Source organism: Anarhichas minor, unplaced genomic scaffold, assembly GCF_050575085.1.
Source record: "Anarhichas minor isolate MPS153535 unplaced genomic scaffold, ASM5057508v1 ptg000030l, whole genome shotgun sequence".
NCBI lineage: Eukaryota > Metazoa > Chordata > Actinopteri > Perciformes > Anarhichadidae > Anarhichas > Anarhichas minor.
Genome location: NW_027466476.1, coordinates 4334047 through 4357393, shown reverse-complemented (window position 1 = coordinate 4357393; position 23347 = coordinate 4334047). Strand labels below are relative to the sequence as shown.

The 23347-nt window shown below is 41.0% G+C and overlaps 3 protein-coding genes across 4 annotated transcripts; 1 reads left to right on the top strand and 2 right to left on the bottom strand.

Annotated features, from left to right (window-relative positions):
* Positions 1-2291: 2291 nt before the first annotated feature.
* On the bottom strand, positions 2292-3095 carry LOC142964367 (progonadoliberin-1-like). Its single transcript, XM_076104662.1, has 4 exons — positions 2938-3095; positions 2704-2857; positions 2491-2589; positions 2292-2376 (listed from the first exon to the last, which is right to left on the bottom strand). The coding sequence occupies exons 1-4, from the start codon at positions 3027-3029 to the stop codon at positions 2335-2337; spliced, it is 387 nt and encodes a 128-aa protein (XP_075960777.1). The 5' UTR covers positions 3030-3095; the 3' UTR covers positions 2292-2334.
* Positions 3096-3229: 134 nt separating this feature from the next.
* On the bottom strand, positions 3230-7889 carry kctd9a (potassium channel tetramerization domain containing 9a). The gene is made up of 12 exons (XM_076104522.1): positions 7736-7889; positions 7422-7543; positions 7300-7343; positions 7099-7195; positions 6905-6963; positions 6691-6819; positions 6519-6586; positions 6337-6432; positions 6099-6248; positions 5589-5694; positions 5369-5502; positions 3230-4810 (listed from the first exon to the last, which is right to left on the bottom strand). The coding sequence occupies exons 1-12, from the start codon at positions 7781-7783 to the stop codon at positions 4694-4696; spliced, it is 1170 nt and encodes a 389-aa protein (XP_075960637.1). The 5' UTR covers positions 7784-7889; the 3' UTR covers positions 3230-4693.
* On the top strand, positions 7675-10203 carry ankrd39 (ankyrin repeat domain 39). Of its 2 annotated transcripts, none has more exons than XM_076104524.1 (4): positions 7675-7929; positions 8897-9000; positions 9080-9283; positions 9384-10203. In XM_076104524.1, the coding sequence occupies exons 1-4, from the start codon at positions 7866-7868 to the stop codon at positions 9528-9530; spliced, it is 519 nt and encodes a 172-aa protein (XP_075960639.1). In that variant the 5' UTR covers positions 7675-7865; the 3' UTR covers positions 9531-10203. The 2 variants fall into 2 exon arrangements, with proteins under 2 accessions (XP_075960639.1, XP_075960638.1); XM_076104523.1 differs by lacking the exon at positions 7675-7929 and adding an exon at positions 8031-8712.
* Positions 10204-23347: the final 13144 nt, after the last annotated feature.

The window sequence follows — 23347 nt, the reverse complement described above, 5'->3', positions numbered from 1 at the left end:
ATTAATCCCTTATCAATTCACTTTCAATAAAGGACAATACTTGACCCATATGGTGTCAGGTGTATGTTTAACAAAAGTAGCTAAAACCCACGGAAGTAATTTTCTGTTGTGTGTGTGTGTGTGTGCGTGTGTGTGTCTGCTGAGTAACAGCAGAGTGACAAACAGATTGAACTACTTTGAAAAAAACACTTTCCATTGGAGATAAGAGCGTGACCTCGCCATACGCTTGTCAGCAGGATATTAAAGGCTGTTGTATCATCGTCAAATCTCCATGATGAATGAACTTCGATTTCTCAGTTTGTTTGTTTAGATTCCATACGCTATTGGCAAACACCCACACACACGTGTCGCCAGGTCAAATCATTTTCATGTTGCTTATCCAACTGTGAATAAGCACTTTTATAATCCAAAGGAGATTGTGGTGTGTGCGTGAAACAAGCCAAGCAGGCAATGAGCTATTACACTACAATAAATTGGCTTCAGACGCATGACCTCGTAGTGAACAAACACAATAAAGTGCAGTAAATTACAATAAGTATTGGAAGGATCTGATCCAGCCTTATGGAAAATACAGTAGATAAAGTGTCAGCAGCAGTTGGAGAGATTGTGTAGATTTGGATTTTTAATGGTACATTATTTTATGAATCAGACAATAAAACACTGCAGTAATGAACAAGTAGAAACGTTCAAGGATGCAGTCTCCTGTTGTTTTCTGGTGCCATCTGGTGGCTGAACACTGAGTCTTTGACCTGATCAGTGCACCTAAATGTGCTGTTTGGTGTCAAAATGACCCAGTTTAAATTTTTGCAAAAAGAACTTTTAGTATCTTTGTCTGTTGACCAGGTCAATTTGACCCAATATTTAAAAATAGCAGACATTTTGACGTAAATGACAGAATCACTGGCTCACTGGCATGGCTCGCTGGGGCAGCAATGAGCCATGATGATGAGCCATCGTTAACGGAATTTTGTTTCCCCCGTGCTTTTTCTGCAAGCCAAAATGTCTGCTGTGAAAAATGTCCTCTGTTGCGCGTAAATGTTTTTCCCTCCACCTCTCCTAAATCTGTAAGTAAACACATTCACACCTGTTGGGTCGGTGTTGCACATGACCAGTGGTGGAAGAAGTATTCTGATCCTTAACCTAAGTAAAAGTATTGTTACATTAATGGAAAAATACTATAAAAGTAAAAGTAATGTATTCAAAATCATATTTAGGTTAAGTAAAGTACAGAAGTATTGTTAGCAAAATGAACTTAAAGTATCAAAGAAAAAGTACTCATTCTGCAGAAAATTGGCCCCTTGATTGATATCACATCAACGTGTAAGCCGCATTTTACTCTTGTAGTTCGTCGTCGAGGTGAAGCTGCTTATTTTAGTCCAGTGGTTCCTAACCTAAGGGTCAGGCCCTCTCAAAAGGGTCACGAGATAAATCTGAGGGGTCGTGAGATGATTAATGTGTAATAGCTACCTACTGCCACCCACTGGCATGAAAGGGTATTTAATTACTTATGCAGCCACTTTGCAGGCTCAGACGCTCAACAATGGCAAATTGTTTGCGGCAACTAAACAATGTTTTTTTGGACCAATTAAGTGAAATTGGACATTTTCCCCACGGCACACCTGACGACCTCTCACGGCACAGTGGTTTAAAGTCACCGTGGGGGATTGCACAAAGGTCTCTCACCCATAACTTGATGTTACACCTGGTGTATTCACAAGCTCTTCAACCATGCATGAAAAATGACTTCTGTATATTTGTATATTTTTCACACTACGCCTTCACAAACCCCAAAGCCTCACCTTCACTTCTTTAAACGCAACGGTCCAGCAGCCCAAGTTTTAAACTGGTTTGTGATATAAAAAACATGTCACCCGTACAACAATCTTGTCATTTGAGAAAACTGACAAAAGACTATATTCTTAATAGAAACACAAAACTAATGCCGTCACCCTAAATAATCTTCAAAAGGCATTAAAATGCTCTCTGGTATTCCTGCTTACGAGCAGTTATATTGACAAAAACATGCTGTGCATAAGGCCGTCCAACATCCTGAATTTAACACCAAATTAATTTATATTTGCACACATCATCACCTGCAAGCTACTGTATTATGTTTATTTTTATTAAAACCATTCATCATGAAATTTGAAACTTCTGGGAAAATAAATCAGAATTGTGTTAGGAATTAAATCATCCAAGACATTGCGGTGAATCTGTATATATATACTTTTTAAGTAAGTTGTTGATTTGGAAATATATAATGTTGAGCAACACCCACAACAATGGTGATATGCTTATATAATATTTATTGTAGAATCAAACAAATCACAATTTTTAGTACGTTATGTGTCCATTTTCCCTGTCGTTGGCACTGCCCTAAAAGAGAACAAGAGATTAATCCTGTGAGAATAAATTCAAACTTTATCAGAAACAGAAGGTGATAGATAGTGATTGATGAAATAAACAGAATTACAAATGAGCAAAACTTACAAGAAATCGTTTCGATCTGTAGATTTTGGCAATATGCGATTCCTCTGCACAACCCAAAACACTGCAGGGTGTGTCCACGTGTGGCAACGCCTCAACTAGCTGTTGAAGAAAGAAAACATCACAATGAACATGTGCAAAGGGATAAAAAACGTTGAGGAAACGTGCGAGTAGCCATGAGACTACATAATAACATAATAACTATATAACCCTCACATAGTTCAGTGTGTCTGAAAGGCTGTCCAGATCCCTCTTCCCTCCGGGGTTCAGTCCATACGACCAGTGCTGACAGCCGCCCTGTGGCAGTATTGCCCCCACTAGTAGCAGACACAAGGCCAAGGTTTTTGGAGCCATTCTGATGGGGGAAAGACTGCACATATTGTATAAGCATATTGTGTTTTTAACATATACTTTTAGTTTAACCCCCAAACACTGTCATCGTTTTCTTACCTTCTGTTCGTGAGGCAGGCAGGCTCCTCTTGTCTCTGCTGTCCTTTGTGAATCCTGCTGCACACTTCATTCCAAGGTTTATATACGCCCATTCCTTTCCTTTCAGCCCGTAACCTCACTACAGGGGGTCACAAAGTGGGATTAAGTAACACTTATTGTCGACTTCCAGAGCTACATGGGACCGACCATTTTCAGCTATTTCCTGTCTGGCCCTTTTATGACACATTTTGAACGTACAAAACACGAGCTCATCCAAAACTGAGACAATAAATGATTAATAATCAGAGGACAGTTTTTTTTCTTCTTCTTCATAGCAGTTTATTTATAACAGTCATTGATGGAAATATATTTCCACGGTCGAGTGCAATAATCACAGACAGCGAGACCTACACCACTCTCTGTCTTAAACACAAGCCAACCATTGCATTCAGTGAGATGTATTCAAATAAATAACCACAGCTCTTCCGTAGATTTTCACGCTCAAGGTGAAATACACGATATGATTGCCTTCATCATTCATTCTTACAGGCCGAGTACCTCCTATTGAATTGAGTGAATAGTATTGCATCAGAGCAGCTTTGAGCTACAGCGAGAGAAACGTCCCCAGTCAAAGACAAGCTTAGCTCTTCACACATGCAAAGTGACATCCTCGACAGCCTACTCGAATAATATGCATTTTTTTGGAAGTTTGGATTTATATTAAGATTACAAGCACCAAACATTTTTTGGTGAAAAGGTATAACATGTATACAAGTTAACATACACTTGTGCAAATAAGTTCAAAGCATGATTAAGTGATACAAATCGATACATGGAGCATGTTTCCAGGCGAACCCACTTTGACAACATCGACATGAGAACACGGCATTCTGTTAAAGCACACCGAGTTTTCTCCGAATGGGAAACTGAAGGATAACGAGTGTCATACATAAACATTACAATAAGCAGTCAAATGCATGCAATGGTCGATCACTCGCACACCGGATTTAAAAAAGAGGTAGATTCACAGAACGCAAGACCAGGGAAAGCTTTTTAAGAAACAATATTTAAGAGTAGGAAAGCAGAAACCTCACAGCTGTAAATAATGTATTGCATACCCAAGCTGTGTTTAAGAACTAGCCTGACGCATAGCTTCACGGTGCACCAACAGCACTCTTAGTCTTTTAGACTGTGCTATTGTTATGGCTTTGGCTTGCATTGCTTCCTTTGTAATACGTTGAATCCAGCAAAATCAGGGTACATACAGAATATATTACGACACAGTTATTGGTAAGTGACACCTTCTATTTCTGCTACAGCAGCATTCAGTGAAGCTCAGCGCTCTGAACTCGACTGCACACAGATAATGTGATTTTGACTCCCATTAACACGTCAAGTAATATGAAGTGAATATAAATGACGTTGAACATTAAATGAGTAGAGTCGTTGGATTGCATCCAGACACATCTAAATACACGAGGAACATCATTTTTGTTTTGGTGATATATGCAGCTGAACATTTAAAAACATCCTACCGTACAAACATATATATAGACAACCCTGAATAAATTCTAGTGCAAGATATTTAAAGCTAACATAATATAGGAGGAATGCTAGGGATGTGCATATAACTACCTGTGCTGCAGGTAAAGAGTGAGAGGAGGGGAATATACTAGAGGAGAGGTTGGAGGAAAGAGCAATAAAGAAGCCAGCTGTGGCCTCACACTGGACACCGGTGTGTGTGTGTGTGTGTGTGTGTGTGTGAGAGAGTGCTGAGTTATCTAACACTCTGTGACATGTGCAGAGGGGTCAGCATCTCTTCAAAAATGGCTCCTTTTACATTGGACCCTCTCAGGTTGGCTTCTTGTAGATCGCAGCCGGACAGGTCACAGTTCTGCAAAAAGGCAGTAAAACAGGAGGATTAAATGGATCTGACAAACCTGCAATGTAACTGGAGAACTGTATATGTATTATAAATGTTTTACAGGAGCCTTGAGTGACGATTATTTAGTGTATATCCCAAAATATACATATTTCCCAAAGGGTACATTCACATATTTAGATTGCTTGTTTTGTTCAACCAACAGCCTAAGAACCAAAGCTGTTCTGCTCCTCAAAAAGGCTTGTGTAAACTCTCATTATTTATAGTCAACATGTTATGTTATCCCACAGGGAAAAGTATATAATATATAAATTGATTATCACATGCTGACTTCAGGTTGAAAAAGCAAATCAATCTGATATCTACAACACTTTAATTTACTTGCAAAATCAGCCTAAAACATAAAAACCTAATGCAGAAAAAAAGACTTAAGATTTAATGAATTGTACCCATTGAATTAACTGCTTGTTTATTTTCCTTTTTGGTCCTAGAAAGTTGCTGTAAATAAGATTACCAGCTGAGTCAACGTGAGTGTTTTCAGAGATAATCCCGTCTGACGGCCGAACTCACCTCGAGATCGGTCCCTGCTAAAGTGGCTCCCCGCAGGTTGCAGTTCTTCAGCTTTGCATTTTTCAGAGTGGCCACACGCAGGTTGATGCCGGTCATTTGGCTTCCTTCCATCTCAACTCCTTTCAGGTTAGCACCTGATTATAAAAACATTTGGTTAAAACATGACTACATATATATGTTGAACTGTTCCGCACTTTGTTTACGAGTTGTGATGGATTACCTTCCAGGTTGGCCTTCAGTCCAGATGGATCTTCAAAATTGCATCCTTTGAGAGAAGCTCCCTCTGCATTGGAACAGAGCATCTTCACTCCTTGTAAGTTAGCCCCCTTCAAAAGACAACACAGATCCAAAGCGTTCATAATGTTATTGGAAGTTCATATTGAGTTACGCCTTCGAAGTAATGTATGTTAAGTTACCAGAGTGAGGAAAAAACAGTCTGCTTATTGTTCTTTTAATGAGGTGAATGTGAGAGTAGGTGTTTAAGAACAGAAGGGCCCTTCCTCCATACAACTGAGGGGGCAGTAGGCAAGATGTTGCTAAAACCAAAAAAAACTCGAGTCCACCGTTCACCAGCAGGAAGGCCAACAAATATAAAATATCACGAAAATGACACACAACTTCCAAAGAAAAAGAAAAAGTTCGCTTCCACACATTCTGCACTTAGTGTGCTGATGCTGTATGTGCACATGGGTCATTTAGTGCTGCCAAGAAAAAGAGCTTTCAGACTTACATCCAGGTTGGCTCCAGACAGATCGGCCCGCTCCAGATTGGAACAGCACAGGTTTGCATGCGTCAGGTTGCAGCGGCTGAGATTAGCCATCTTGAAATTGATGTAGCGCAAATCCAGTCGGGACAGATCCGCACCACTGAAATTAAGACCCTAAAAAACAGTGAGAGCGACGGCGTCAAATGTTGACTTGAGACGGCGAAATGATGGGGTGAATGAAAATGTTTTGACTTTACTGTACCTGACAGCGAAGCTCTGACTTGGTGGGGGTTGCCAGAAGAAAGCGAACAAACTCCTTGCGGGAAATGGGAGAGTGGTCCCCTGGTGGCTGTGTGTTCTGTTTGAAAAAGGAAGTCACGATGCATTCAAGGGAGTGATCGCTTTTCCAAATTACAACTATTTACCTTCCACACTTCATATTACCTTGATTGCTACTTCCAGCTGTTCAGCAAGCTGCTCAATTCCAAAGAAGCGAGCCTCCTCGAGGACACCTGGAAGACATTCAGCACAAATATTATCAGGAAATTGAATTTAATAACCCTCCTCAGATTGATTTCGCTAGACTCCGTCATTTAGGGTTCGTCGGAAAGCTTACCTCGTATATTTATGCCTTCATTGATAATGAGCTGACCGTGTCTCAAGTAGTTGAGAATGGGCTCAAAGTACTCGGGGCTGCGGTCGATCAGGTAAGCCCCATGCTCGTCTTGCGTGTTCCCCCACAAATCTGGAGCAAACACAGACGGAACACGTTTGAGAGGATGCCTCGTATTCAACAAAAAGGAGATGCCGGCTGATTAGCCATAACTTACTTTTCTCTCCAAACATATGAGCAAGCATACTCTCTGGCTCCTTGCTGACCAAGGTGCTCCTGAACACAAAACAGACACATTCAACAATGAAAATGCTACTGGAACAAAAAAGAAACAAATGTAAATGCACACTGTAGTATAGCAATCAGAAGTGTGTTTATTAATAGTAAAAACAGCATAAACAACAAAGATACCTGGTGGTGGTGAAGGGACGACCACCAATATTAAGGGTCAGCCAGTCAGTGTGTGCTCCATGCTGATCAGATGTGACCCTGGGTTCATTTTGAGGGTCTGCGATATACAAAAGAGAAGAAGAAGAAGACACCGAGTGTCTGAGGCCATATTCAACTTGACAGCGGATGAGACTCCTGCAGCAGACATGTCACAGCACTCACCAACAAATGGATCTCCTTCTGACACGTAAAGCACGTCGTCATCTCTGTTATAGAAACAGACACAGATTAAGTTGGTATGCTCACAATGCACTGAAGTTGCATTTTAATCACGATGAGCTCACCTTATAAGGGCAATGTCATCTATGAGACCACCCTTTCCATTGTATACAGAGGCAGCTTTGATTCCTAACTTGCTGCTTGCTACGGATAGTAAGTCGGACAAGGTCCCGTATACTGCTACAACCTAGAAGAGAAATGTTTAAAAATCAGAGGGTTGTTAAGGGGTCTAAAGCGAAATGGGTCACTCAGTGTTGATACGTAGCAGGTAGGTCACAGTGTGAGATTAGCGTTAGTCACGAGCTGGGATGACACACGTATGTTCAGTCATTCTGCGGCCCGAGCACCAACGTAAACAGTTTACAGAGTTGATACCAACCTTGCCATTTTTAGACGTCCCGTTAACAAACAGGGTAACTCTTCTCATTCTTTAGGCGCTTTGGTCACGTTTGCCGATTCAACCTGGCTAACGTTAGCTAGCTGCATCAGACAACAACACGAGACAGAAGATGCCTTCAGAAGTTGTCGGAAAAACAGGACACGCTACGTACAATTCTCCCAAGTTCGGTTCGTGTAGGTTATGGCTTGAATTTTAATGTCTCACCCTCTCAGTCGTATTTACAGATACAGTTTTCAAGTAAGTATTTATTAACAGCGTATCACATACCTTAATGTGTACTAGGGCATCACAGGGAACAATTACGAACAAATTGATGAGTATCTTTTTGGTGATATATAAACAATTTAAATGATCGCACCAGTGTAATAATTCGCTTTTCGTTATTACTATGCTGCCACAGTACAAAGTAAGGCTATGTACCGACCCTCTGGGACGCAAACCGGGACAAGACCTCGATAAAACGACCGGATCATAGAGTACCTTAAGGGGGCCTTCTGACTGCAGCTCTGCCATTGGTCAGAGTATTCACACGTGGAGCCAGCTATGGCAGCCTCCTGATGATTTTATTCACTTTGTATAGCAGAAATAACAGCCATTTGCGTTGTTTCAACTCGTTTCTGACTTATAGCATTGTTTTTATTCGGTTGAACATTCATTTATTTACATTATTTTGGGGGATTGTGTGTTTTGAAGATATGCCTGGTGGTAATGCAACACAAAGTTGTCCACTATTACGATAGCTGAAGGAAAAACGCGGAACTGTCTGACAGCATGATGCCTGTAACCTAAGCCTGTACCTCAAACAGCTTCAGGGTTGAATCAGTGTGGACTTAGTTGTATCCTGTATGTGGCAATTAATACAATGGCGTCTGATAGACACCATTGTTCGTGTTGCTCCCATCCAGTCTCCTCTGCCAGTGTTTACCAGACGTTGACTGAAATGGATTTTGAACGAGGTTTGCATTCAACTGTCAGGCATGTGGTGGCTGAGTTAAACCACGGTTCTGATAGAGTTCAAGTATATACGACACATATTACATTGACTGTTTTCACCTTTTGATTAAATGGCTTGGCTCACAACTATTTGACTGATCAGTCTATGAAGTAGAGTGCTTTGTTGTGTGTCATCCCTCTATGCAGGTATCTGGTCTGCTGCAATGGACGGGGACTTGGATAGGGTCAAGCTCTTGGTCCAGAAGGGCACTGACCCAAACCTGAGAGACTCGGCTGGATACACAGCTCTGGTGAGTTTTCTGGGAGGATGTTTTGGCTCTAAGTGGCCTCATGTATCTAAACTCCTGCATTTTGTGTATTTTATTTCAGCACTATGCAAGTCGCAGTGGTCATCACCCTGTATGCAAGTTTCTTCTTGAGATCGGTGCTTGTGCATCTCCCCAGACATCAGGCGGTGCCACGCCACTCCATCGATCAGCTTACTGCGGCCGTCTCGATGTGGTCAGACTCCTGCTGCACCACGGAGCAGATCCACTGATCTGTGATGACGATGGTGCATCCCCTCTACACAAGGTACAGAACTGCGAAACGTAATAAAAAGCATTCCGGAGAGACAGTTTGATGATCGATTAACCGCCGCTTGTATATGTTGCTCTGTTAAATGCTCGAGCAGGCTGCAGAGCAGGGTCACGAAGAGGTGTGTGAGCTGCTTCTGAAGCACAGTCCAGCACTCTGCAGCCGGGTGAACAAGAGGCTCCAGCTTCCCTTCCAGCTGGCAACGCAGCAAGATCTGCAGGAGCTGTTAAAACCTCCTCGGTGACCACGGACACACTGCGTCTGGGCCATGCTGAGGTCACACAATTGATATGAGCTCAAAACATACTAGGTGAGGTCCGCTGAAGTCTCATCTTGACCTGGATTCATTACATTTGGCTTCAGAACCACTGAACGAACCTGGGGGGGACACAACATCACTTTCCAGCTTCATACCATGTACATAACACCAGTGTCCCGACTCTCGTTGCTGCTTCACTCTCCTTCAGGTAGTTGTCAAATTCATAATAAATCTGTTTGCGCACATCAGCCTTCGTGTTATGAGGAGCAAGTTACAGCTGAGGTACTTAGTTAAAGTTTGAGCACTGAGTGATGATGAGGCAGGAAGAATCAATACTCCCAGCTCACCATATGATGCGGTGCACTGATCTTTAATGTGGGTTATTTCACTGTGGAATTAGCCTTACATACATATTTCTATGTTCAATACAAGAGCAGAGCAGGAGTACAAGGTAGCTACTGGCAGGCCAGAGAGAAACAACAGTCCAGTTTAAAAGGAACAAAGTCTTGTTATGAGTGCTGACATTTCTTCTTTCAATGTGAAGCATTTAAAATGTATTTGAGCTGTGCCCTACGTTTGCACCCACTGCAGCATTAATGATTGTTTTCTTTGACATGTTGGACAAAGGAGTTTGTATTAAAACTGGAGGCCAACATTGTTTTTTTGTCTGGTACATTTGTGTGAAGGGATCCTTGCTGGTCTTTTTGTGTGGCAGCAGGGGGAGCTATTGTCTTAACAGCAGCATGTGTTTTTTTCCAGTACACCATGTGAATTAGCTGGCAGCTCACACACAGTGACCTCATCCGATCCTTCCAGCACTCTGTTGGAAAACTAAACGGGGTAACTGTTAGAAAGAGAGAAAAGCATCAGTGTAACTGTTGCAGCTGAGCGTGAGACATCATGGATCAACACAAGCTGTTTAATTATGTGTATGTCACCATGGGTTATTTACTGATGAACAGATATTGTTTTTGTCTAAACTATTGATGATTCCAGGTCATTTTCACACATTGGCATCTTTACACATGACATGTTTTTAAAATTTGACATGGTCTTTAGGAACACATATTTTGCTCGTGACCCGTTGCGAGCAGCGTGTCTCAGCTGCTTCGACCGTACTACTTTTATGTCCCTGAGTAGCTCAGCAAATATTTGGGATCTGCTGCTTCGAGTGTAAATTAGTCACACTCTTCTACAGTGAGAAAATGCGTAGCAGATTTTTGGTGAAGTAATGACCTCAGCCTCACAACTGTCCGGTTGCTAGTTTGTAATCCCCGCGGTTATTGATACCTCCTTGTGTATCATAGTGACCTCTAATGGCAGATTAAGAAAAAGGAAATGGTAGCTTCACCATCACACAATGTTTATGTGCATTTATTAAAAAAAAAAAAAAAAACTGCTGTGCTGGAACTTTTTATTTTATTGTTATGATTAGCAGTTATTAGCGTTTGTCTTGTCACTCTCACTGAGATAGCTCGAACTATCTTTAGTTAAGTCAAAACACATTGAGTGCTTTTATAAAAAGCAGTATTTATAAGCAAAGGGAACAAAGAATGGAAGCCTAGGGGTGAATGAAGGATGTTGATATTTCCATAATACTTTCAGCTATTGTCTCATATACTTACTTATTCAAAGCATGTTCAATAACGAACATGTGCGCATACGAGGGGCAGATCCCCCTCAGCCGTCCACAGATGTGCACTGTTCGTACGACACTTCTTCGGCGCTCATTCAGTCCGCACATGCACGACCCTGCGGAAGAAAACCTCTTGCTGAATTCTGAGGAACTTTCATTGGGTCTGCTGGTGGGCGGTGTTTCAAAACTACCTTCAAACCACATCCAGTGCCGTGACTGGAGGGGTGCCGGGCCACATCTGGAGCTCATTGCAGTTGACGCCACACAGCACAAGGAGATGGGGTGTCGGGGGGGTAGATGGAGTGGGATGGGGGTATTTTTGCTCGCAGAACTAAGCCAAGGGAGCTGTTTACGCTCAGTGACAAGTTCCTCCTTCCACACAACTGAGGAGCTGTTAGGGACAAGGGACAAGGATCACCCATTTTGAGTGCCACATGTCGGTAATAGCAGCAGTTTGCTCAGCCTCACTTCACTGCTCAATGAGGAGATTGTTTAGAAGATATGTTTGTTTTTGCAACAGCAGGAAGAACAAAGTACATTGTGTTGTTTGAATCAGAGAAGTAATCTCTGCCCACAGCACCTTCTGATTGTTCCCTTGCCAGGTTTTATGTAACATAATCAAAGTTGATGTCTGAGATTTGCTAGCAGAGAGCGAGGTAATGGAAACCCTCTGTGTCACTCGGTAAAACTGGAGGAATATTAAACAGCCTCATTCTTTTCTTGATCATTTTTCATGAGCTGGTTTGAATGTGAGAGCTGCTTTGCCCTTTTATGTGGAAACAACCAGACTGGCATCTGATGGGTGAAAATAAGCAGCTTTGTGTTTAAAAAAAAAAAAAAAAAGTTAATTTAAATTAATTAAATCTGCTTAAATCAGTATTGTTGGTGCAAATGTTACAACAAGTGACGGATAAGGTGGGATTTTGAAGCCTAGCTTTTGAGAGCTTTTTCGTAATGGGAGGACTCTACAGGATGAGGAATTTGGATTACAACTCTGTTTAGTGAGATTTATTTGGAAAGCAATGAAACTTCCTGGCCCTGGAACCCACTTCCACCATAATGAGCCCAAGTTAAACCAGGACTGGATGTTATTTTCCTCAGAAATAGAAGGTGGTCTGTGTGCCATGCTTGCATGGAGGATTTAAAGTCAGTGCTTGGGACCTTATTTTAAACTGCACTTTCACCTCAGAGTGGATGATGAGAACAGCTTGTCCTTTGTGTGTATTTCTCCAGTTTGATAAGATTTATAAGCTTTAAAATTAGTAGTTTTTGTGGTTGAAAATAATTGTGTAGTTCAATACTAAAAATATATATAATTCACCATTTTATTCAAGTGTGCCAGATGTCAGTTATTTCCATTTTGGTGATATCCGGATGCTTGTTTTCATAGATAAAAGGGTCATCCGGTCCTTATCTTTCCTGTGTCCACCTGTACAAAACTAATGCCCCGCTCTTGCCTCCCAGCTGCCCTGGCAGAGCCTGAGCTGTCTGAATTATCCCGAAGTAATCAGGTAAATGGCTGGCAGATGGGCACACATTAAGTAGTGGAGTACCAGACTCTGGCATGGAGGACCGCCCCACTTCGTCTCATCTGCATCGGGGAAAGTGGGAGTGTGGGAGCTGGACGAGTGGGGCGTGTGTAATCAAATCTACGGGAGCTGCTCCTTGGAGATGCTGCATAATCCAATTTAGGCCCACTCCCACTTCAAAGCAGCATGTTGTCTGCTGGTTCAAGTGATGTAGCAGATCTTACGCTCCCATTTTCCTGGTCAGCGGGTGATGAGAGCCATGAGTCCAGAGGCTGCAGCTCAGGTCTTCCAGGCAATCAGCGCAGTGACTGTGGGAAATGTCCGGTTTATCAGGTGATCCAGCCAAACACAAATTGAGACCATGTGATACATGTTTTTTTTGTAGATTTAATCAACATACTCGGTAGCTTTAGGTTTGGATCTGACTTTTCAACCACATTATAGATCTCCCAGAAATTTAAATATTGGATGTGGAAGCCATGTCAGCAGGATTTGGGTTCCTGCAGCCACACGTGGACTAAAATTCAACCGACACATCTGGACAATGTCACAACGTCTCTACTGGTGACCATCATCATGAAAAAGTTTCCCCAGTAAATTGTGCTCAGTGAACATGCTGTCATTTCTCTGTTATTGTGGATATATTTGAGACGGGAACTTTATTTTCCCAGATGTTTTTTTATTTTTTTATTTTCAGACTGGTGGATGGTTTCTTTTTATTGATTATGGAGATGTAATCTTCTCAAAAGCAGGGCCAGACAAACAACCCATAAGCTGTACCATATGAGTCAGAGGACAATTAATGAAGCTTTTGGGATCATATATCTAGGTCCCATCGTACCAGACAGAGTAATATTTCTCATCGGCCAAATCTGCAGAGAGCTATCTACTGTGCATGCCCCTTGTTGAGCTTTTCTAGGTTATTGTTCATTTGCACAGGTTTGCTTGTCGTCCATTCTATGTTGAGTTTTAACTCGCATGTATATTTTACATGTTTGTTTTTCCTTCTAAGGATTGATAATTCATCAAGTTTCACCTAAAGACTGCTGTTGTTGTACAGACATGTTTTAGACAATATATCTCACAGTCCCGTATACTCTCTGATGAAACTGTCAGTAAGGTTGGTTTTTACATGAAGACTGTTGTAAAACTGGAAAGGTTACCCAAACTCATCCTATAAACTACAACCATAAAGAGTCTGCTCACTATCACTATCACCCGTCTCTCCACTTCTTCTCAGCCTAATGGCTTCTTTTGGCAAATTTTTGTTTTCAAGCCAACAACTTTACTGTTTTAGAGCATTTAGCAGCAGCTAAAGAGTCAGATATTTATCTGATAGCTATAGTTACTTTACTGTTTTTACACACAACATATATGATGAACTTATAAAAGGATGCATTGTTATACAATAAAATATCCAAGAGTATATGACGAAATTAAAATGAGTCCCACCTCATCTAATTTAAACATTAAAATGCTACTTAAATATCGATGTGTTAGTGATAGTAATCCAATGTATTAATATGTTGTAGAATGGGGGGCATTTTGGGCATTACTTCTATGAATACTTTAAGTACATTTCGCTCATAATACCTTACTTTTACTTAAACATTTGAAATGCAGAACCTGAAATTGAGTATTTTTTCAAAAAATTGTTAAATGGTCAGACAAAGACTTTGGGGAAATGGATAAGAGTCATATCTAAAACTGTCATCTTTGATGAACAGGGTCACCTTTTCATCATTCATCGTCAGAAGTGAAGCATTAAAGGCAGACTTCATGTAAAGACAAGATCCTGCAAGCCCTCATTTTGTGTATCGGATCAGATAAATCAGATTCTTCAATGCATTCAGACATGAAGGCAAATGTAGTTGGAGTACAATAGAAGAGCAGAAGTAAAATGCTGCATTTGGTGATTATTCACACCTAAAACAATGCATCTGACACCACATTTGTTAAGATCTCCCCTACGACACCAAACAGCAAAATATTCACGACTGAAGTGACAATACTCCCATTCAGTGTGAATGACCAGGGAACGCAACACCGCGCTGCATGTGTAATTGAACAAGATGGTTACGCTGATGAACTAAGACTCATAGAGGCACGGCGTCCCTCTGTCAGCAGGTGCCCGGCACACACTGGCCCATTCATATGCACATTCCTGTCTCTCCACTCGCAGCCCAGCAGGTTCCTCCCGGCCACTCAGGACAGGGGCTGACGCACACAAAGGGTCTTCAATCTGCCTCAGACAACAGCCAGCATAAAAGCCCGGAAAGCCACAACAGTGTTATGTCAAGGAGCAGACTGGGGGTGGTGAGCAGAGTTTGGGGGGCCCCTGCGTAGTACCGGGGCACTGCTGATGGATGGATGAGGGCTGGGCTCAAACAACGTCGTGGAAGGCCTGTCTGAGGTTTTTCTGCATAAAGGAGGATATTTGTACTTGCCCAGTGACAATGGAATGCAAACACGAAAAGTGAGGACAATAAAACACCACTTTGGTGGCAATGAAGAAGCTGCTAGGGAAATCATCATGCAAAGCATCCCTGGGCCAGATATTGTTCAATCTGAGGATTGCATGACTCTCTGTTTGTTCTCATGCTGATGTGTGGCTTAGCCTGCCTTCAGTTTGCTTTTGCATAAGGTATTCCTGGCTTTAACAGTGTCCGGCACATTTCCTTACGCTGAAAGGAACTGAGGAGTGACCAGAAATGCCCCACCTCATCTTAAAGCCGACTGTATTTAGGCTTAGCTTTTGTCAGAGGCATCTCAACGAAAGTTCAACTGACTTTAAAGCCTACGTACTCCTGGTCCTATTTACTGGATTTCATCCTTTGCAGACAACATGTGACATTTTTAGCATTTTCCTCACAGATGAAAAGCAACTGCACTGTGTAATTATTAATTAAAATCATAAACGTTGTGCCTTCATTTTATAGCCTTTCAGTTAAAGCCCTGTCGGTCAGCGCGCCTATATGTTTCTTGAGCTACGATGGTATGTACACATCACAGGGACAGGTTAATGAATAATGACTGGAGCTTTTTCAAATCAGCCCCAATACAAGTTCTGCTTTCACTCTCATGTGTGCAAGTGAATCAGAAATATAGACAGTGTGTCGCCCCTGTGCTGCTATAAACAACCAACTCATCTGTTTTGCACACATTTTACCACCCAAACTGTCGCTGTTCAGGCTGAGATGAAGATTTCCAGAGTTTTAGATATATCAGTCACCTTCTATCATCAAAGGAAAACAATAAGCAACAGAATGAATAAACAATCTCCATATGACATGACTTCTGCCAAGGCTTTCTTGTCTGCTGTAAAACGGTTTTAAATCATTAACAGCTTGTTGCACATCCCGAGGGAACTCTTTATCAGTGACACAATAAGACATGTCTATAAAAGATCTGTTTTTTTAAACCGCCGTGGCATCAAAGATCTTCTCAGTTGTGTTTTGATGCTCTGAAGTCCTAAGATGTGGCTCATGGCAGCACATGCCCGTTTAATTCTCACTATTAGATACCGTAATAAACATGCTTGGTTTTTCTCTGGTATGTATGCGGTTGTCAGATTCACAGTTCATCTGCTACATAGTCAGCAGCTCTCTTTGAAGCTGCAAGTTAATTTGAGCTCAAAGTGCATTTGACAAAAAAAGAGTGTCAGACTGAGATACACCAATCTAAACGTGTAACATAAAGACAGTATGTCCTTTGGCTTCAGTTAGTTACTATAACTTTAAGGAAAGGTGGACATTTTGGAAAATATTGCATTTTTGCTTTATTGCCAAGGGTTTGTTGAGAAGATTGATACCACTCTTATGTTTGGCTGCGTGAAATATGGTAGCCACAACCTGCAAACGGTTAGCTTAGCTTAGCATAAACGCTGTCAACAGAAAAACAGCTAGGTTAGCTCTGTCTAAAGGCGACAAAATCTGACTACCAGCACCTCTAACGCTTATTAAAAAAACAACATGTAAAAGCAACACATCGTTGTGTTATGTGCCGGGCTACCATTTGCCTCGTCAATGCTCCCAACCAAAAAAAAAAAAAAAAAAACTGTAAAAACACTCTTTGTGCTAAGCTAAGCTAACCTGCTGCAGGGGGTAGCGTGCACAGTTAATTTAGAGGTCTATAAATCTTCTCATCTAACTCTCGGCAAGAAAACTAATAAGCGTTCTTATCCAAAATGTTGAGCTATTGCTTTAAACGAGTACTCCACCTCTGGGCTGCTAGCCCAAAGCTGCAATAGAGTGGTGCAAGGATAAATTATTTATGTTGGCCAACTCGAAAGTTAGCATTCCACCGGTTCCCTCGACAAAAAGCCAATGAGATCTTTTCATTCGATTTTGGATCATTACAAAAGTTTATGATACTTACACTTTTTGTTCAGTAAGATAATCTTCACAAATGAACACAACTTTTACGATTTTTTAATGCTATAAACGAACAACCACCATCGCGTGAGCGCGACTATACACAACACGGCTGTGAAGGCGGACTAGATGTCGTGATGACGTTTTGTAGTTTAATTTGGCCACTTGTTAGCAACTGCTTTTTTCAGACATAGATGGCGTTCAAAATGAACAAGAGGATTTATATAGTGGAACAAAACCTTACAATCTCTTGGCTTGTATTAACCACATTATTTCGGGCATCTAACCAAAAACCCATTCAAAAAAACAACATCGATTTCAAGATGAGGAACCGGGAGTGCTAAAATGCTAACACATTTCCAGGTTTTAGGACTTATTCCTATAATAATACTCTATGAGAAGAGGGCTGCAGAGGTCTGGTCACCTCATTTCTTTCTAACTACCTGATTTTATTTCAGCACCAACTGATGATGAAGTCTGATACATTGCATCAAGTGATGCAAGTTTTTTAGACTTCACACAGCACCCTCTGGAGCCACAAAAGAAGTATAGAACTATTTCACATGTGCAATAGAAGGCTACTACTCCCAAAGTCCTGTAAACAGACTTTGATGTGTAAAATCAATTGAGTTAAGAAAGGTTACTGAACAGAACTGTGGTTTTATATTGATGTGACAAAGTTATCAGTACAGGTATATGTAACATCCACAAGTTGGTGGGTGACTGTGGCTAAGTGGACAGCAGGGCCGTCCTGCAATCGATCCCCGGCTCCGGCTCCACTAGTCGCTTGTCAATGTGTCCTTGAGCAAGACACTTAACCCCAAATTGCTCTGCTAAATGACTGTAATGTAATGTAATGTAAAGTTGCATCTGCATACTGAGGGCTTGAGCATGACAAAGCTGCTGTTATCAAAAGGATCATTTTAGATAAATTCACAGTATCACAACATTTAGTATTTAAATTATCTTCACCTATCTAGCCCCTAAATCTCTACTGTGCTGGACTCAAAGACAATGTTTGTATCTTGATTTATACGGTATGTTGTTCTGTTTTCAGCTCATGTTGCATTTACACTTTATAATCTAAAATTAGATTTATAGGTGGATCGATTACAGTATCAACACTTAGTCATACAACCTGTAACGTCATGCCAATATCCTCCAGTGTTTGCTGATAGAAAGTCAGTTTGGGGCTTGTGTTACAACCGATATAAGAGCAATAAGATGGTGTTTTCTTTCTCAATAAAGGACGGGTTATAGAGTATCGCAGAATCTACAAATGCAAAGCAGAAGTACCTTTCTATGAAGCTCAAACTAAAGTCAACTCATTTTGTAGATGTCTTTAACATCACACAAGGTTGACATTGCATGGAAGATGAAAGGCCAACACATGTTGAAACACAAATCTGTTTCTTTGTCATCCCATTCTTTAATCTAACTACCAAGCTGGTTCGCGTGTGTCTCTGCAGTCGTCAATCATTTGTCAATTGTCACATGAAATCAAAGACCATATGAGCTGAACTATGTGTTTGATCAGAGACTGCACACTTGTGTTTGTGCTGATTTGACATTTGCATTTGAAATTCTGATGCGGTTTGAAATGCTGCCAATGCATATGATCTTTACGCCAGCACAACAAAGATATTTTATCGTTGCCTTGAAGGGGAAGTTGTTGAAAGTGCTTACTTTCTGTCAGTGCATTGGTGTTCATGTTGGTTATCTGAATTCTTAATGTCCTCATGAAAACTAATGTCCCTCCTCAGGTGAACTCACTCTTAGTATTGCCTGCTCATTTAGTCAAATCTCTTTTCACTGATAACTCTTTGTCTTGTCATGTCTACCATCAGCATGTGCTCTCTTAGTGTTAACGCAACTGTTGAACAACATGCTTTTAGTTTGGAAGTAGTTATAGTTTCAACTTCCTGTAAAATGCAACAAACATATACATTGTTGTTGTTTGATATCTACATGGGACTTTTCTCAGTGATCCCTGAGTGTCCTGAGTAAAAGTGGTGATCAGTAAGAATGAGTCTTGTCTTCTATGGCCCTTATTGTGTATCTGTCGAATTAAATGACCATCTTGTTGAACTCTATGGTTGTACATGCTTTGGATATTTCTTATGTTTTATATTTCTTTAAATGTTTTTGTTGTGATCGGGGCTGAGTTGTAAAATTGAAAGGTGAGTTTATGTAGTTTGTATCCACCATGGAAGTTGAAAGTAGCACTATAATTATTTATAGTCACAGTATCAGCCTTTGTGTCGTTTAGTCTCCAATCCCACAATGCAAAGAGCTCGGTGTGGGGAGTTGGTGGAGCTCTGGTGGCGTGGGTGGCAGGGGGAGCCAGGTTTCTACCAGCCCGTGCAGACCTGCGTCAAGCTGGAAAGTAACCGCCTGAAGAATGTTTTAATTCCGGCTGTTTTATATTCAAAATAAAAGCCACAAGGGGAAAAAAACAACAACATTTGTGTGGCGCTAAACAACAAACACAACATGCATTAAATATGTGACTAATATTTCGTAAAACATTATTTGCATTGCAATATGGGGCAGGAGCACAATATTTCCAGGTGATTTGTTTTTGTGGGGTTTTTGTTTTGTCTTGTTTTCATAGAAACACACAGTAGAACAACTTTGATGAACAACAAATTAATTCCAGGGTAAACTCAAGTAAAAGTAAGTAACACATGAACAAAACATTTGTGTGACAGCAGTTGGTCTGGAGCAGGTAACAAAATAAAAGTAATGTTTGCTCTTCAATTTGATGTAATGGTGGATTTCTGTTTTATCTTTGATAAATGCATCCGCTCCACGTTAATATCCCCCAGTCATCTCCACTCAAACCAATCAGTATGTAGCCTTTTTAGTCCTTTATTTAGCATACTTAAGTCCAGTTCATTTCTAGATGCCTAGGTTTCCTTCTATTTTGTAGTAGGCTAATATACCGGAAGCTGTCCTTGTTACTCCGTGTGTCTTGACAATGGTCCGGAGGATGCGCATATTCTCAGATTTAAGGGGGGAGGTTTGGAGCAGCTCGGACTCTCGTTGTTTAACAGCATTTCTCCGCCAGGAATCGTCCAACAATACTTTCTAGGATTCATTTTAAACACCGCTCGTGTGTAGACACATAATACCGAACGACATTTTGTTTGCAGATAGATATCTTGTTAGAGTGAGTTGAACAACTTTGGGACACGGAGGTGAGGCGACTTCATTTCATCGCGAGCGAAACGTTTTGGGATAAAGGGACCAGCGCTACGAAGAACTACCGCATAGGCTGTTCTCACGTAGTAGTAGAGGTTCACGTTAGCGAGGTAAGATAAAAGGAGGTCGTCGCAAAGTAAATCAGGGAAACGATATTTGAACAGTATTTAAGAAGTTTTCTTTCCGCACCTTTTGATTATTTGACTTTTTTTTTTTTTTTTTTTTTTGGAGTGGGCGACGCACGTTCTTTTCTTTTTTCCCTCTTACGCACACGTTTTGCAAAAAATATGCGCGAACTTGTTAGCCAAACGTTGGTAGTTTGGAGTTAGTGAGCTCCATTGACGGACACCACTGTACCGTCTGGATATACTGTTATTCGGGAAGTTGTTTTTTCTGCAGCCAAATCTCTGCTCCGGAGTCTTCCTTATCGGACCAACACTGGCTGTTTCTCAGCCCTCCGCCAGTAAGGTGAGCCATTCATTCCTCCACTCTGATCTAGATTAACTTTATGTTTACGTGCCAAAGGGTTTGGATATTGTTCTCCATTGTAGTCATTTTTACTTTATTGATGAACCTCTTGTCCTAATATGGAGCTACTTCAAGAATTGTGGTTCTTAAATTCTTTTGGAGTTATTTTATTTCTGAAATACAACCACCTGTTTTTGAAAATATATTTGTGCTCTGTAGTTAAGACCGATGGAGAAACTGTCTGTTTACGCGTGTCGCTTTCTCCAGAAACCTCGGTGTCTGTTGCACCGCAGTCTCCTCCATGCTTGGAAATAAGAGGGGACAAACGTTTACGCACGAGGCCCAAATGTTGGCTGCAGTCCTGCAAACAAACTCCTTCGGTTTTCTATGTGAAGTCACAAGCAGCCGCCTTTGGTCAGATTAGATCTCTCGAATAAGACCAAATAACATCAAGGGTAACACAGAGAACGCAAATGTTTGAAACGGCACGTGATGGCGCTATTCCTTTTTTAAATATACATTTGAGGTTGGTTTCATGGATCCGTAGGACCTTTCTGAACTTCTTTTTTGTCTTGTGAAATGTGTTTGCAGTCGCTATCAAATGTGTTTTTATCTCTGCAAAAAACGACCCAGGTCCTTGTCCTTATAGTCGTGTCTTCAGCCCTGTACGGTTCACGACACCGGCTCAAACTAAACAACCAAACCAAACTCAAATACTTCATTTCACATCATTTCTATATTTCTTTCAAATCGTGGGACAAATTGCTGAACTTAACCTCTTTTTAAAATTCTCCTAGGACAGCCATCATTACTACATCTGTCATGAGGTCTGGGGGGAGCAGTCTGATGTTGTGTAAAGCCCTAAATGTTATGATATGAAGGGAGAGGGAGAAGATTGATGGTTTAGAAAAGCAGCATGTCCACAGGGAGTTCACCAGGAGGGAAAAAAGGTTTCTCCTCCACCATATAATGGGAAGTGAGGAGCAGTCATGCCCTTTAATTTACTAGGCTGCCCCCCTCTGCACACAAGTTATTGCGACTTGAGATTGTATTATTATTATAACTAAATCCACAAAGAAATGTGGCGTTGAATTAAATGTTTCTTTGCGACCTTTAGTGACTGTAGATTTTAGCCAGTTGTTCTCAAGAGGTGTAGGATTTAATTTGATTGTGTGCATTTAGGATGTTTTAGGCTGATTTTCATTTAGATACATGTTGTGTGTCCCGGTTTAACCTTCCTTTGGGAAAACATACACACAGTTCATGCATATACTGAAAAGGACTGAGTGTACCTTAAAGCACTTTAAAGCGTCAACCAAATGGCTCCGTCTCGGATGGCTTGACATTGATTGTCTTTACGTTTGAGGGTAATCGTCATCGTGACACCTGAGCTCTCCTCCATGGCCCTCAGGTGGCAAATCACCGATTTCAGTTTGTGAGGCTGCAAAGAAAGAAACCGAAGTTTCTGTTTTTGTGAAAACAGTAGCCTGGGAGATGGTCTGATGCTCTTATGTCTGCTGAACTGCAGCTGTGTGCAGACTGGCCTGTTGCTGGCTGGGAGTGCAGAGATAACTGGGGGGCTCAGTAATTACGGTGCAGGCTATGTTATGGGTAAAGCCTGTAACCTTTGTCTTTGTATAATGAGAGAAGCTGAATGATGTCTTGCGTGTTCTAATCTGTTTAGTTTAACCCCTTTTATTTGCCAGACTATTGTGTGAAGTGTTACCCTCTCTTATACGGGGTTCCATATGCAGCAGAAATGTCTTCTTCCTTTCTGATGCCGCTTTTATTTTCTGACCGGTCGCCGTTCATTCACCACGGACCCTTCTGGGCGTGATCCATCCATACTTGGGCCGTCTTTTGAGTTTTTAAATCCCAATTTGTTTCATACAATTTATATGCAAACTTGCTTTCTAAAGATGTGAGCAACAAAACTCAGAATGTATTTTTTTTTTTAATGGCTCGCCAACAATTATACCAACAGGTATTAGTAATAATGATGACTGATTTTAGATTAGATTTTAGCTGCACACTAAAAAGAGCAACGTAACACCAGATCTATGGATAGATGCTGGTCTTGGTTTTTCAGTTTGAGAGTACCACTGGCTGCTAATTGGTTTAGACTCCCCCGACACTGCTGTTAAGTGAAGCTAACATAGACCGTTTAAGAGCTCACAGGTCTGAGATGCGTTCGTCGTTTTGACCCCTGTGTCATTTCTGTTAATCCGACTGTGTCCAAAATGATTTGGGCTGTTCAATATTATATGGATGGGATCCTTTGAATTTGGTTATTGAATTCTGCAAAATATGTCCTTAGGCAGTATATTTGATCAATACTGTGAGGCAATAACAGTGGGCACAAAATAACAGACCATTCTGATTAGTAAACATAATTATATATTTATATATAGTTCTGCAGCCCAACAGATGCTGGATTGTTGAGGCCAAATAACGATCTTGAGACAGATCCTTTTTAGATTTGTTTTTTTAAAGAATTGTGACCAATATACGGGCTTATTAGGACATTTAGCCGAAAAACAAACTATGTAATGGTCACAGTTTCTAAATTACCTGAAATTTTTAGAAAAACTT

What these genes read in the sequence shown, in the direction of transcription:
- ankrd39 (XM_076104523.1), top strand. Translation starts at nt 8,619, where the DNA reads ATGGCGTCTGATAGACACCATTGTTCGTGTTGCTCCCATCCAGTCTCC. An exon ending in TGAAATGGATTTTGAACGAG is followed by an intron (nt 8,713 to 8,896) that starts GTTTGCATTCAA and finishes CCCTCTATGCAG; the next exon opens with GTATCTGGTCTGCTGCAATG. An exon ending in GTGCATCCCCTCTACACAAG is followed by an intron (nt 9,284 to 9,383) that starts GTACAGAACTGC and finishes ATGCTCGAGCAG; the next exon opens with GCTGCAGAGCAGGGTCACGA.
- LOC142964367 (XM_076104662.1), bottom strand. Translation starts at nt 3,029, where the DNA reads ATGGGCGTATATAAACCTTGGAATGAAGTGTGCAGCAGGATTCACAAA. An exon ending in TTTCAGACACACTGAACTAT is followed by an intron (nt 2,590 to 2,703) that starts GTGAGGGTTATA and finishes TTTCTTCAACAG; the next exon opens with CTAGTTGAGGCGTTGCCACA. An exon ending in ACAGATCGAAACGATTTCTT is followed by an intron (nt 2,377 to 2,490) that starts GTAAGTTTTGCT and finishes GTTCTCTTTTAG; the next exon opens with GGCAGTGCCAACGACAGGGA.
- kctd9a (XM_076104522.1), bottom strand. Translation starts at nt 7,783, where the DNA reads ATGAGAAGAGTTACCCTGTTTGTTAACGGGACGTCTAAAAATGGCAAG. An exon ending in AGAAGGAGATCCATTTGTTG is followed by an intron (nt 7,196 to 7,299) that starts GTGAGTGCTGTG and finishes TGTATATCGCAG; the next exon opens with ACCCTCAAAATGAACCCAGG. An exon ending in AGTCAGAGCTTCGCTGTCAG is followed by an intron (nt 6,249 to 6,336) that starts GTACAGTAAAGT and finishes ACTGTTTTTTAG; the next exon opens with GGTCTTAATTTCAGTGGTGC.